A 14,305-nucleotide genomic window follows, 5' to 3' on the forward strand; every position below is an offset into this window, starting at 1 on the left:
TGTGAAATTACTTTCTGATTTTTATATGGTAGGATCGGATCGTAGAGTCGTAGGATCGTAGAATCGTGTTAAGATCCTACCATGTGATTTTTGTGGTTGAGCAGGATCGAAAGATCCTACAAAATTAAGATCCTACGTAAGATCGGGATCGGTGAGGTCCTCCAGGATCGTAAAATCGTAAAATCGTAAGATTCGGATCGGGATTTTAACAACAATGGTTATTCTATTATCGTGTATTTGAAAAAGTAAAAACGCGATGCTTTAAAAAACCATTAATCGATGAAGGAACTTTTTGCCAGACTTTTAGATCTTACTCAATATGATTTGATAAAAGAGCTTGACTTGTTATTTTCTAATATACGCTACTTAAGTTCAAAACATTACTATCGCATTTTTACTTTTTCAAATACACGATAATAGAATAACGATAATAGTTGGATTGCACCTCCACCTTGTCGGCACCATTAAGCTAAAATTTGATAGATCCTAGACAAACAATTCAACATTCGTTTGTATACTACTTCAAGATCAATTAAATAGCTACAAAAATTTAATCTCATACATTAACTCCTTTCCCTCCTAGCGAAAGCTATTTTTATTAATTTTGATCAAGGGGGTAAAGTAACATTAGAGACCCTCCACCGTTCGAGGGAAACTCTTAGTGGGTTGGTTATAAGGATAGAAGAAAGTGAAAAATTATTAAGGACTAACAATAGAAGATGATGTAACTAGATGACCAATGTAAGCAAGCTCATAAGCCGCTCGATTCGTTTCTCAGAAAATATTATTGAGCTATCAACTATCAAACTTGTTAGTTAGAAGTTTAATATTCTTCGTAATATTAGCTATTTTCCATGGAGGATGGCAAAGACCTTTGACTACGTTGATGACTAGAATGTTATCGCCTTCAATGATGAATAAGCAGCTGAAGCTATTGTCCCAATAAATAATAAGCAGCTGAAGCTATTGTCCCAATAAATAATTTCCTTCGTTGTATATAGTATTTTGCTAGAAAAATACTATCGTATATGAAAAATTCGAACTGATTAGATTATTAAAATTCAAGTGTTTAAGTCATGATTTTAATATTATATATATATATATATATATATATATATATATATATATATATATATATATATATATATATATATATATATATATTTGTCATCTATATCAAAATAGAGAAAAATCATGTCAAATTATCAATTCAGAATGCTATATTAGTATGAGACTTTGATTTCATCATTTTTTGCTTATTAGTAGAAATTAGAAAATGCTAACCTTCACCCTATTTCTCCATACTAGTCACTTCACACTTCACATATTGTTATTTTCTGAGTTTTTCTTTTCAATATAATTTATTTTTCTCACTATACAGAAGACATTTTATCCACTTTCATTTTCAAAGATCTTAAATCATATTCTGACAGACTGACAACTATATAATTCTCCATCTACCCCTTTTTTATTGACCAACCTCCTACTCCAACCATTATCCAAAACAAAAGCGACAATCAAAAATTAAACAAAAATTACTAATCAAGAAAAAGAAAACAATTTTCTTTTACCCTTCCCAAAAATTAAAGAAAATACCCAACAAAAAAAACAAGAAACAAAAAAAAAAGGGACTTAAAATTGTGGGGTTCAGGGAGCACAGCAAAACAAAGTCGGCTAATCTGGTCTTTTTGCTGGAGTCACTCATAAGTTCAAGGTTTCTTTCTCTTTCTCCCTTAAAAATTGAATCTTTTCAATTATTATTAATTAATTAATCTTGATTTTTTATGGGTTGCTGATATCACCAACCAGTAAACATCACTGTTCACTGAATTGCCCTTTTGGGTTTTTTTTTTAAATTTATTTTGGGTTTATTTGAAGTATGTTGATCCCTTCAAAATAGCAATTTAGTATCTTGGTTTTGATTGTTTAATCTCTCTCTTGGTTGTTCTTGGTTGTTCTTGCTGTGAATGCAACTTTGGCAATCATCAGTTCTTTCTTGGATTTCTCGCATCTTTGCATGCATGGGGTGAGTCATTCTTTCCCTCAATTTTTACTCTGCAAATGATTCTTTTTTGTGTGTTTTTTTTTCTGAGAAATCTTGATCTTTTACTGTATTTTCTTCCCAATTTAATGCTCTTTTGGGTTAAATTTCCCATTTTCTGTGTAACTTGAATTGGGGTTTTTGGTTATGTGGATAAATTGTAGGAATCAATTGAGTGAAAGAAAAGTTTAATTTTTGGTGGTGATGTTGGATTTTTAATGGGTTTTCTTTTTTCTTTTCTATGATGTTTATTATTGTTAAGTTTTGCTTTAAAGAAAGTCTATCTTTTTGACTCGGAAAACATTGCTTTAGTTGTTCCTTTATATAGTAATGTATAGGTGTAATTAGGTTAAGGTTGCTTATGAGAAAGTTTCAAGAGTAATAAGTTTTAAAAGGTTTCTAAATGTAGTACTATTTAAGATTCTACAGCTCATAAACCATACTTTCAACTGTGCTAAACTACAGCTGTGTACCTTATATTAGTATATTTGTAGTTTTATCAATGTTCTTCTTTTTACCTTGTTCTTTTAGATGCCAGAATAGTGGAAATGAAGTTTCCTCTACTCTTTGGATTGGAATCTAGTGTTCCTTGTATTGTGAGGTAGCTTGTTATAGATGATTGAGAGTCATTAGACTTTTTTGTTGTAAGTGTGTTGTTTACTAGAATTCTTAAGATGCTTAATGCTATATGTGTGTTGTTAACTTGTTATATCTATCTATCTCCATTACACTCTCTTCTTCTCTATTTTTTTGTTCTTTGCACCCATTGAGGCATAAGATATGAGTGCAAGATGTTGTTTGATGATTGAAATTGACAAATGTGTTGAAAGAAAGCGTTGTTGTTCGTTTTTGGGGCTTTGCTTTGCTTATTTTGGCGCTCTGGCTTGTTTGATGGTGGACAAGATTAAAAATGTATGCAGGATCCTTTTCAATGTGAGGGTACTCATCCTTTTTTATGAATGTTTCATATTTTTATCTTTTGTAGTTACATTCAGAATAGCAGAGGTAGAAGTTAGGTGTGAAATATATGTGTAGATTAGGTAAGTATCTCGCCGTTATGATGTGGAGAAGTGCAAAATTCTGCTTAACTATGGTGTCTTTATGATGTTTTTGTAGTTTGTAATGCTAGAAGAACTTTATCTTATAGAATTCCCGTATCAAGATAGTGAATATTTTTTTGGGAGCTTGAGGTGCATATGTGGGATGGAGACGGTATTTTTCAATGGAATTGAAGGGTGAGCACTCATTGGTATCTGTGTGCCATAAAATTGAAGTGTGAGCACTGGTCACTGGATGTTAGCTTTTTTAAAACAGCACTCCTCGAAAATGCTTGATCCTAGCTTTGTCCCGTTCTCTTAGTTAAGTGTTTTTTGTGTTGCTCATTCATCAGTGATGTTAAACATAATGTGATCACAATGCTTTGATGATAATTACTTCCTTGGTCATTGCTTCTCTTCCCAAGTTTTCTCTGACTTTCTCAACCTTATGTTGCCTTCTCAATTACCATCTGTCTGTTCACCCCTACTCGAAAGATGAACTGAAATCCTGAATATCATATGCTTGTCTTGGTTATCTCTATGCCTGCTTTCTTATGTTTGCCTTATGATCTGATCATTTGTGCTATCAGTTTTGTTGCTGAGCCATCTCTTCTGTTGGCTTTTAGATTTCCCCCCTGCTTTTGTCCCACTTTCTACCTGTATCTTATCTTGTACAGCATGACAACTGAATACCTTAGGCCACAAAATTAGTATAGCGTGAAAGGTTTCCATGAATTTTCCAAGATTGAGGCATTGAGATGATGTGGACTCCTGTATGTGGTTTAACAATTGGTAGGAAATAGGCAGAGATGGGAGGTACCTAGGATTTTTTTTTTTTTTGCACTTCAATATAGATGGTTACTGCTATGGTGCGTTGAAAGAGCTATCATGTGTGGACTTTACACAAATCTATGAGTCGTACTGGCGAAGACTTTTTTGATATTTTAATGATTATCTTGTCGCTCATAAGTCTTAAAAACTGATCTGAGTCTTACATTGTGTTTGAGATGGGAATCGGACTTGTAGGGATAGTCTGTCCAAGTATTAGTTGTTTCTTTTTTGATATCGGGTGTAAAAAGAAGCAGCTAGGTCATATTACAACATGTGAACAGGTCTTCAACGTCTAGGATTTATCAGAAATTGATAACTTACTTTCTTGTGATGTGGAAGGTGGATTTCCATAAGCTTGGTTATACGTTTTGTCGTGTGCATAAGACTTGTTTATCTGTTTGCTTGCATAGTTTGTTTAAGAATACAACATCATCGGCATCTCCACATAGCATATTAACTACCATATTATATCTTTGTGCATGTGTTAAGAGATTAGGATGTTAATCTTCTGTGACTTAGTTGTACATAGATAGCAACATATTGAAAGGAGCTGACCCTTAGTTATATTTTTGGGTAAAGAAAATGGAGGATATGTATGCTAATAATTTTTCTCTGACCATTATACTGACAGTTTTTGATTATTAGCCCCTAAACTTCTGTACTAGTGTTAGTGTAATTTAATATGCCTAAATATTTCCTACTCTTGGGTAGTGTGCTATCCGAGGGGATTTTATAGTTTAGACAATTATGGGGTTGTGGGATTATAAACTTTGGTTTAGCATATAGTCCCTTGTAACTGAAGGTTCTTCAAGTTTGCACCACATTATGTTAGCAACAGAGCCTCCTAAAAATATGTTGCACAACAAGAATCATTGCTTGATGTATCTTTGCCATACATATACCAGCTGGAATGAGAACGGGCTCCAGAAAAATTAGTTCCTCATGTATGAATACATAGTATTGCTATGCTGCATCATTGCTTCCAATAATATTAGTAACTAATCCATAACTAATCTTTTTGTCAATTTATGAAATTTTGAGAAGGCTTTATATACGTAATTTTGACTTATTACAATATCATGTTTCATATAATCTAGTGACTTTTCCACTTCCCTTCTAGGGAAAATCCCTAGTAGGAATTGCCCTGAGCTTTATCATAATTACGCAATCCTATTTTTTCTCTAATACGAAGAGCTAATGTCTATGCAAGTACAAATGATAAATAACTAGTTTAGCTAATATTTTAGTATGCTGTATTTGTGTCTGCCAGCCAACTTGCGCTAAGAGCTTTGGATTCTATTTTCTATATGACATTTAACCAATTATCTAATCTATCTAAACCCTTACTATTCGGCTATTCCTTCAGTTTTATACCCTAAGATACGGCAATTTCTACTGGGTTTTCACTTGAGTTCCTTTCACTTATTGACTGATTACTTTTAACTCAGTTTTCCTTGTTTTTCTGATGTAAAATCTTGATTTAAACGGTCTTGTTCTCACGAAAATGATCTTAATATTGAGGACTTCATCTTGCTATTTAGGCACCTTCCCATCTGGTACTTATGGTAATACCTTTTGCATAGTAATTCCTTTTATTGTTACACACATTGTGCTCAGAACTCTAGTGCTCATAGTACTCTCTTTGTTGTTGCAGTTAGAGAAAGCATTCTTCCTAATTTTGATTTCAGACGAACATGTTCATTATAGATAATAAATTCAACTTTCATTCCTTGAAGCATGTCTTTCTAAATTCTTTCATCTGTTTGGGCTTATTGATTTGCCATAACTATTAGAGATCGGCAACGTGAATGATTGAGCCTTTTTGTTGTAATGTGAAGAAATAAATGTTCATTTTCAGTTCCGGATTTGGGAAATATTGATTCTAATGTGTATTAAATATAGCTTTCAATTAACTGTTCTCAGTTACTCAGGTTTGAATGTTGAGGGATTGGTACTAATCATAATGCCTGATTTGCAACAGAGCAGAGGTTGTCTTGGATGCTGTACTAAGCCCCAACTAATTATCGCTGTGGATGAGCCATCAAAAGGACTGAAAATACAAGGTCGAGCAGTAAAGAAATCGAGCTTAACACAAGATATTTGGAGCAGTAGCACATATGAAATGGACAATAGTGCAGTTCAGTCTCAGAGAAGCATTTCATCTATAAGCGCCTCTAATCAGAACCTTGATCCCCACGGTGGTAGTGGAAGCGCAAGCAATCCTTCTGAATATGTAAATAATGGCAAGTTTGAAGCTGCTTTCTTTTCTGCTTATTTTCCCCAAATCCAGTTATCTCCCTAAAGGGTACCAGAAGTCCAGGACTGCCCCCTCTTATATCTTGTTGCAGAAAGAAATGGGTCGTATATTATTATGCAACTTATGAAGTGGTTAGTTTGATTCTCGGAGATGTCCACGTTACTTATAGCAGGAATATTTGTTGGATGCAGGCCTCCTCCTATGGAACCAAATAAGGCAGCAGTGGGTTGGCGATAGAAAGCCCTGTAACCAGCCAAAAATGCGTGAACCCAGATTAAGGTATGTAAAATTAGACTTCGTATAGTGATGTAGCATACATTATGCAACTGCAGTTGTATTTCATTTCTTTGTGCCGTCTCATTTGGGGTTAGGTTAATATGTGACTAGCTAGCAATTATCTGGTTGCATTATGAAGAGGAATGAAATGGAGAAAGGAGGTAGTAGGTACTAGTAGCTTGATCTGATAACTTAAAGGATGTTATTGATCAATTGAAATTTCAGGAATAGCATTTAATATGATAGATAGTGGTGATGGCGAAAGAGCTAGTGTTGGAATGTTTTGATAGAGAAATTGAAGCCTTTGGGCTTTTGGGTATTGGGTGCACTCTTGGTGTGATTTCCCACTAAATGGACGGTGTTGGTTTATGGATCTTCCAGTGATCTTCATTTTAATCTCCTTAACAACAGTCTTTTTTGTTTTTGGCTTATTTTTCTTTCACTCAGTTGTAGGTGTTTCAAGCTTCAATTTTCAAGTATCTCACTTTCTTCATAATTTTCATTGTTACTCAAGTTACCTCTAAGTGGTGATTGATAATTCTATTTGATAGTGTTTGAGATGTTGTATGCTTGCATTACCCTGAATATTGGGAACGTGAGTTGGAATTTATAAATTAGATTTGAATTTATAAGCATCATCATCGCCTAACAAACAGGCTGTAGAAGTACACAGCTTGTTGGCATGTTCAGTTAGATCTAGGCCAGTGTTACCCCCTCTAGTGTTGAGTTGAGTTTTTGAAGTTACTAATGTCTTGAGTTTTGACTCTGGTTTTTTAAAACTTAGGCTCCTTTCCGTTATTAAAAATGTCGCTGACTAGCACGTAGTTCTGATCTTACATACACATGTACTCTTTCGCTGTCTACCCTCGTGTTATATTACTGTTGTTTCCATGAAATTGAGCAAGATGGTGTATTGTGCAGTTGGAATGCTACGTATGAGAATCTACTCGGGACGAATAAACCTTTTCCCCAACCCATTCCTTTACCTGTAAGTTCAACAAACACACTTTTCTCTCAAAAAATTTGTAGTAATGACTTGTGATTGTGTACCAACATCTCTTTGCCCTCATTTCCTTTTGCAGGAAATGGTTGATTTCCTTGTTGATGTCTGGGAACAAGAAGGCCTATATGATTGAACATTACCAAAATCCGGAAAATGATCATTCTTCTTTTTTTAGCATCTCTGCACTTATTTTGTAAAGGTTTGGTGCCTGAAGGAGATAAATAGCAAAGCTATGTAATCACCTCTAGCGCACGCTTAATTCTCGAAACTTGTATGTTTTCTTATTTTAATGTCCAAATATCTTCAAATCTTTTTCAAAAAATTAACTTTGATTCTTAGTTCCTGTGATCAGGTAAAACACAGATTTGCATGACTTGTGATTAATGGGTGTCTTCGATATTCTCGATTTTTTTTCATCTTATAACCTGCTGACATTAATTGAATTAGAAAATGTGATGGAGTTTGTTGCCAATCATAGGAAAAATGTACTGTAATGTTTGGGCAATGCTACATCTATCCGGTGGGGAGTTAACCTACTAGAAATAGAGCATTAAAAAACCATTAGAACTGATGAGTTGGATCCCGCTTTTTATTTATTTCTATTAGTAGTGAGTTGCTGACCCACTGGATAGATAAAGTTTTTTTCGTAATGTTTGTTAACACAATTGGAACCTAATTTATCTTGAAAAAATTGAAATGCATTTTACTAGTGATTCTATGTTGTCAAATGTCTTACCATAAGATATATAGGGAGTTAGGTTTCCATTATTTATAAGTACTAGATCCCCTTAATCTTTTTTTCTTACTTAGCAAATTATGGCACTTTTAGTGAATATGAATTACACTTTGTCTTGGTAATTCACATAGTATAGAAAGTTAGGGACCACAATTTGTTATTACTAGAAAAATTGCCAGTATACTTTTTTTGGTATAGGCCAAACTTTTCTTGTACCTCTGAAATAAAAACAAATAAACATAACACACACAGAAAAAGAAGCTGATATGCTTTCGGTGGTGTCATGTCAACTAACAATTTCACCCTTAGAACTTTGTCTACTTTGGAATATAATTAGAGTCGAGAATTAATTTCTGTGCTGTTCTCTTTTTTTGTTTTATTTTGTTAAATTTTTTGGGGGTGGGTGGTGGAAAAAAGGAGCTTCATTTCATGTTGGAGCTGAAGGTAACGTAGATTTGTTACTACTTCCTCCGTCCCATTTTATAGTTTTCGTATTCTATTTTGGGTGTATCAAATTGTTGTTTACGTTTCTCCTATTTTTATTTTTTAGTATTATTTTTTACTCTCTCTTCATCTTTTCACATGTATTTTTGATACACTCATTTAATGTTTCTTCAATTTCATTGGTTGGGTATAGAAAAATATTTTTTACTATCTCTTTTCCCTTTCACATGCCTACCATTTTAATGTTTGAATTTGATTTATATATCGACCAATGAAGAAATTCTAATAATTAATATTTTTAATTATCTTCTAGGTTGGTCTCCAGATTAGGGTGCTAGTCTAAGTTTGTTTTCCTTATTAAAAAATATATATTTCCTGTATCAAATTAATTGCAACAAATTCCAAATATGGCTGTTTCAAATTAATTGCAACAATTTTCTTCTTTCCATTTTTGGTATGATTTTTACCCTTAAATTACCAAAATATCCTTGTTAAAAAATTAAAACACATATTATACTACCCAAATCAAATTAATTACAAACATAAGTGTTTCTGTCTAGAAATTAAGGGTCCTAACTCCTTTGCTTAGGGAATACCGGGTCAGATTTGAATGTCTTGAGTCGAAAGTCCGTACACCGGAATCCTGCAAAAGTAACGGTTAGACTGTCCCGGGGGTTGTTCCGGGATCGCCTCTCCGACGCTCAAGTCAATGATCAAGCTTAGAGAGATAAAGTCTAGAGAGAGATGCTCTGGTTTGTTAGGTAAGAATTCAATACCTTCTCATTGATGAGGGGGTTGAGTATTTATAGTGCTGGGGATATCCCAACTGTAGGCCAGCTGGGGGGCACTGACAGCTGGGATGCACCATCACAGGTGAGGCCCTCTGGAGGTTTAAGGCCTTTATAGGGCTTAATTATCCCTGGCAGGCCTAACCCAGGAAATAAGCCCAAACAATTAGCCCCACGCCAGGAATGGGATACATCGATACCTTTCTGAAGTGTTTCCCGTTTGTGGCGGAACCTAGACGATTTTGAACCCAGGCTGATCTGCTTTTTAGGCCCAAAAAGGGACACGTGCCGACCCGGTCTCCAAGAAGAGAAGGGTGGCTTGTGCCGACCCGTTCCTTCAAGGAGAGGGGTGGCATGTGCCGACCCGGTCTCCTCAAGGAGAGGGGTGGCATGTGCCGACCCGGTCTCTTGGGGAGAGAAGGGTGGCATGTGCCGACCCGGTCTCTTGGGAGAGAAGGGTGGCATGTGCCGACCCGGTCCCTCAAGGAGAGGGGTGGCATGTGCCGACCCGGTCTCCTCAAGGAGAGGGGTGGCATGTGCCGACCCGGTCTCCTCAAGGAGAGGGGGGGCATGTGCCGACCCGGTCTCTTGGGGAGAGAAGGGTGGCATGTGCCGACCCGGTCCCCTCAAGGAGAGGGGTGGCGTATGCCGACCCGGTCTCCTTGGGGGAGAGGAGGGTGGCATGTGCCGACCCGGTCTGTAAAGATATGGAAGCCCGTAGCTAATTTCCGGCTCGGACCGGGGGCCAATGAGCCCCATGCTTGTCCGAGCCGGTATCCACATTCGCTAAGTCAAACTAGGACTTAGGAAGTTCACTCGACCAAGGAGGAGAGCTTCCCTAGGCCGAGCCGGTTGGACGCGGCTCGGATGAGGGGCCAATGAGCCCCATGCTTGTCCGCGCCGGTGCCTGCTCTCGCTAAGTCAATTTGGGACTTAGAAGACTTACTCAACCAAGGAGGAGTGCCTCCTTGGGCCGAGCTAGTTGGACGCGGCTCGGATGAGGGACCAATGAGCCCCATGCTTGTCCGAGTCGGTGCCTGCTCTCGCTAAGTCAACCTGGGACTTAGGAGACTTACTCAACCAAGGAGGAGTGCCTCCTTGGGCCGAGCTAGTTGGACGCGGCTCGGATGAGGGACCAATGAGCCCCATGCTTGTCCGAGCCGGTGCCTGCTCTCGCCAAGTCAATCTGGGACTTAGGAGACTTACTCAACCAAGGAGGAGTGCCTCCTTGGGCCGAGCTAGTTGGACGCGGCTCGGATGAGGGACCAATGAGCCCCATGCTTGTCCGAGCCGGTGCCTGCTCTCGCCAAGTCAATCTGGGACTTAGGAGACTGACTCAACCAAGGAGGAGTGCCTCCTTGGGCCGAGCTAGTTGGACGCGGCTCGGATGAGGGACCAATGAGCCCCATGCTTGTCCGAGCCGGTGCCAAAGGTTTTGGACCACTGGCTGAGGTGACCGAGTGGGTAACCTTGAGCTAATGAACTGGCAATCTTGAGCTGGTGAACTTAATAGCTTCTTGGGAACCCCAAATGCCACGTGGCAACGGTGGATTATTGGGGTGCTTGAAAACATGGTGCGCGATTCAACTTCTGGTTATTTATGACTTTTGTGACGATTTGTATTCCGAGGGGTTGTACGTTTTGAATAGTTTTGGACAGTTGGGAGGCCCATTAAGGTGTTGAAGACACAAGGCCCGGTCCAAGAGATGACGTGGAACACGGGGACCGAGGGTTTTGCCTATAAGTAGGGAGAGAGGAGAGAGATTTTGTCACTTTTACAATTCTCTCTCTCTCTAACTTCGAGTTTTCTGCTCTCTCTCTCTCTACTTCAGAGCATTTTCTCTCTCTAAGTCCGGGCTCATCTTCTTCGTCCGACAGGTACGCCTGTTTTTTTGTTTTGTTTTTTTTTTTTTTTTCGCTAAGTTTTTCTTCTCTTTCTTTTAATAAATCGTCTGACCCCTTCTGTGATAATAATGGGGAAGTTCGTCCGAGTCAGTGACACCCCCTACCCTCACCTCTTTTAATTTAGCCGAGGAAGTGAGGGGTATGGCATGGTAATTAGGTGTCAACTTTAATAAGTTGCCCGGACCCCTCGGCTGTGCCTGAGGCGCTTTCCCTCCCAAGTACTCCTTCGCAAGCCGAGGAGGAGGAGGCCGAGGGTACCATCCCCCTACCCTGGGAGGTGTCCCTGGCCTATCCTTCTTCGAGGAGTTACTTAGACAAGTATTTGTCTGATGGTGTAGTTAGGATAGCTATGCCGGGAGAGGAAGGCGAAGCTTCTACATCGGGTCGGCTCGCGTATCCTGAGATCGACCCCAAAGGCGGTCCGGGAGCAAAATTTCCACTTCCTTCTTTAATAAAGGCCTTAATGGAGGATGCCCGAGGCCAAGCAGCAAAATTTCAGATAAAGGACCCTTATCTGCTGGTCCGACCTGATGCGAGCCATACCATCTTGTCTCCTCCGCCCGGGTGCACGGCGTTTTACTATAAGGCCATGGAACTAGGCCTAAGATTCCCGCTGACCCAATTTGAGAAAGGCATCCTGAACGCCTATAACCTTTGCTTGGGTCAGCTCTCCCCAAATTCTTGGGGCGGGATCTTAGCGGTTCAGGTGATCTGTAACATCATCGGTGTCAAGCCGACCCTGACCCTTTGGCGGCATATGTATAAATTGTTCGAGATGCCAGCCGGGGATCATGGTCCGGGCTGGTGGTGCTTTCAGGCTCGGCGGGGCTACCGCACAGTTCTTGATCTCCCCACTTCTCAGAAGGGGTTCCGCCGGGGATTCGCCTTTGTGTACCATGGTGGGGAATGGGGCATCCCCACCGTGCCCCCGTCATCCGAGCCAAACCATTGTTTGAACTTCAAGGTGCCGGAGCTATCCGACGAGGAAGCCGTGGCCGCTATCTACTTTCAGCTGGAGGCTAAGATAGTCGACGGTGGCGAGGTGTTTGTAGCGGGGAACTGGCTCCCGAGCTGCAAACAGTTCAAGAACGAGCACTTCCTGGCGGCCTTCGGCTTGAGTCCGGCCTTTCCCAAGGGTAATTCGGCAAGAGGGGGTCCGGTTGACTTATATTTATGCTTGTTTTGACATGTTGCTCTAACTCTTTTTCCTTTTGCAGAAGCATCCCTAGCCTTCCTTAAGGAGACCGACTCGGAGATGGCCGAACGATTGACTTCCGCTGCGCTGAAGGCGGCTCGGATTAGGGCCGAGATGAAGGCCAACAAAATTAACAAGCCTTCTAAGCCAAAGGTGAGCACCCTTTTCCTCCGACCCGGTTTAGCTTTAGATTTTTCAATTTCTTACCAATTTCTAATGTATTTTGTAGGATCCTTCCAACCCTAAGCCGAGGAAGCGCAAGGAGCGCACTGAGGAGAGGGTGGAGATGACGGAGAAGGCCTTGGCGAAGGCCCGAGCCGAAACGGAGGCCTCGGCCAAGAAGGCGAGGCAAGATCCTTCCGCGGAGGTGAACAGTCCCCGACCCGACTCTGAAAGGGGGGACACCCACATTTCGTTTCACCCCTCGGACTTTGAGCCTGTCCGGAGTCAGGGGCATGTTCAGGGGACCTCCAACCCTTCTCTGGCCGAGCGTTCTCTGTCCGAGGCGCCCGTCCCTTTCACTCAAATGTCCAAGACGGACAAGAAGAAGAGGATTTCCGACGCGCTGGAGATCCTGTGCACTCAAACCGACCGAGACCATATTAATGAAGTCAACGGGAGGAATGAGTCGAGCGAGCTTTTCCGCTCTTGGATGGACGTAAGTTCAATTTTTCCCCGTCTTTTACTTGCTTTTTATTAGCCAACTTCTAACTGATTGTTTGTTATTCTGGCAGTTTTCCATCCGTATGACTAAAGTGGCCGAAGACCGGCTCGCTTTGGTCCAAGAAATCCAGGAGCTGAGGGACGCGGCTCGGTCCCACTTTGACGAGCTGTACGACAACGAGGACAAAAGATTGGCCGAGCTCCGCAAGGAAGAGGCGGAGGAGAAGATTCGGAAGGGCGAGGAGGCCTGGCAAAAAGAGCAGCTGGAGTGGAAAGAAGAGAGAGCCAACCTCTCCTTGGCTAAGGAGAATGCTGAGTCGGCCAGGGTCACGGCCGAAACTAAGCAGGCTCAGGCCGAGAAGGAGTTGGAAGAAGTCAAGCTCCAGCTCTCTGCGGCTGAAGCTCAATTGAAGGAAGCCGAAGCGGCCGTTTCTCGCTCTCAGGAGGAGTGGTTCAAAGTCTGGCAGGGATCGGACGACTGTACCGATTTCTGTGCCGACGTGGGCCAGTCTTCCCATAAGATGGGCGAGGACGAGGCGCTTGCTAGGCTTAAGGTAGCCTTGGTTGATTCCTGTCCCGAGGCCGACTGGAATTCAGTCTGGTCTCGCTACCAGGAGTTGGCCGATGCCGAGGCAGCTGAGATTAAGGCCAAGATGGCTGAAGAGATGAGCTCGGACAGCGACTCTGATGATGAAGAAGAGGATGCTGGTAGCACCGAGCCACCTCCACCAGAGCAACCTGCCGCCGGTCCTTCTACTTAGCTTTCTCAGGATTTTCATTTTCTTAGCCTTGGCCTTGTCGGCCTTCTAGCTTTTCTATTCTTGCCTCGCTTTTTGTATTTTTGTAAACTCTTGGTTGTATTTTTCAACTTTTCATCAATTGGAATACAACTACTATTTTGCAACTTGCCTTCGTCGTACATTTTTCGTTACTTGCAATATTACAGCATTTAATAGATAACAAACCGAGTTAAGTCTTTATATTTCTGGGGCAGAAAGCCGACCTGGTACATGGACTGGTTAAGTCCGAGCTACATTGGATTATCTTGCTAAACCGACCAAGTAGTGTTGGCCTTACATCATGCCCCTAGTGTAAGTAACGAAAAAAAGTTACACAAAGAATCTTTTGA

The 14,305-nt window shown here is 40.5% G+C and overlaps 2 protein-coding genes across 8 annotated transcripts; both read left to right on the forward strand.

Annotated features, from left to right (window-relative positions):
* Positions 1 to 1,476: 1,476 nt before the first annotated feature.
* Positions 1,477 to 7,844, forward strand: LOC104908799 (uncharacterized). 7 transcript variants are annotated; one of them, XM_010697992.4, is made up of 6 exons: positions 1,477 to 1,714; positions 1,990 to 2,026; positions 5,896 to 6,152; positions 6,358 to 6,445; positions 7,364 to 7,430; positions 7,525 to 7,844. In XM_010697992.4, exons 2-6 carry the CDS (start codon positions 2,022 to 2,024, stop codon positions 7,576 to 7,578), a joined length of 471 nt encoding a protein of 156 aa, XP_010696294.1. In that variant the 5' UTR covers positions 1,477 to 1,714; positions 1,990 to 2,021; the 3' UTR covers positions 7,579 to 7,844. The 7 variants fall into 7 exon arrangements, with proteins under 7 accessions (XP_010696294.1, XP_048495222.1, XP_010696265.1 ...); XM_048639265.2 differs by having other exon boundaries at positions 1,478 to 1,714; positions 5,891 to 6,152; XM_010697963.4 differs by lacking the exon at positions 1,477 to 1,714 and having other exon boundaries at positions 1,737 to 2,026.
* Positions 7,845 to 11,483: 3,639 nt separating this feature from the next.
* LOC104908790 (uncharacterized) lies at positions 11,484 to 14,080 on the forward strand. The gene is made up of 4 exons (XM_048639266.2): positions 11,484 to 12,454; positions 12,536 to 12,666; positions 12,743 to 13,171; positions 13,248 to 14,080. The coding sequence occupies exons 1-4, from the start codon at positions 11,668 to 11,670 to the stop codon at positions 13,935 to 13,937; spliced, it is 2,037 nt and encodes a 678-aa protein (XP_048495223.2). The 5' UTR covers positions 11,484 to 11,667; the 3' UTR covers positions 13,938 to 14,080.
* Positions 14,081 to 14,305: the final 225 nt, after the last annotated feature.

The sequence above is a fragment of the Beta vulgaris genome, chromosome 2, assembly GCF_026745355.1.
Source record: "Beta vulgaris subsp. vulgaris cultivar EL10 chromosome 2, EL10.2, whole genome shotgun sequence".
Taxonomy (NCBI): Eukaryota; Viridiplantae; Streptophyta; class Magnoliopsida; order Caryophyllales; family Amaranthaceae; genus Beta; species Beta vulgaris.

Bases quoted from the DNA above. Each gene is read 5' to 3' on its own strand.
- LOC104908799 (XM_010697956.4), top strand. From the start codon at position 2,822: ATGAGTGCAAGATGTTGTTTGATGATTGAAATTGACAAATGTGTTGAA. The intron at 6,153-6,357 runs GCAAGTTTGAAG...TGTTGGATGCAG, and splicing joins TTCTGAATATGTAAATAATG to GCCTCCTCCTATGGAACCAA. The intron at 7,431-7,524 runs GTAAGTTCAACA...TTCCTTTTGCAG, and splicing joins CCCAACCCATTCCTTTACCT to GAAATGGTTGATTTCCTTGT.
- LOC104908790 (XM_048639266.2), top strand. From the start codon at position 11,668: ATGCCGGGAGAGGAAGGCGAAGCTTCTACATCGGGTCGGCTCGCGTAT. The intron at 12,667-12,742 runs GTGAGCACCCTT...TGTATTTTGTAG, and splicing joins ACAAGCCTTCTAAGCCAAAG to GATCCTTCCAACCCTAAGCC. The intron at 13,172-13,247 runs GTAAGTTCAATT...TTATTCTGGCAG, and splicing joins TTTTCCGCTCTTGGATGGAC to TTTTCCATCCGTATGACTAA.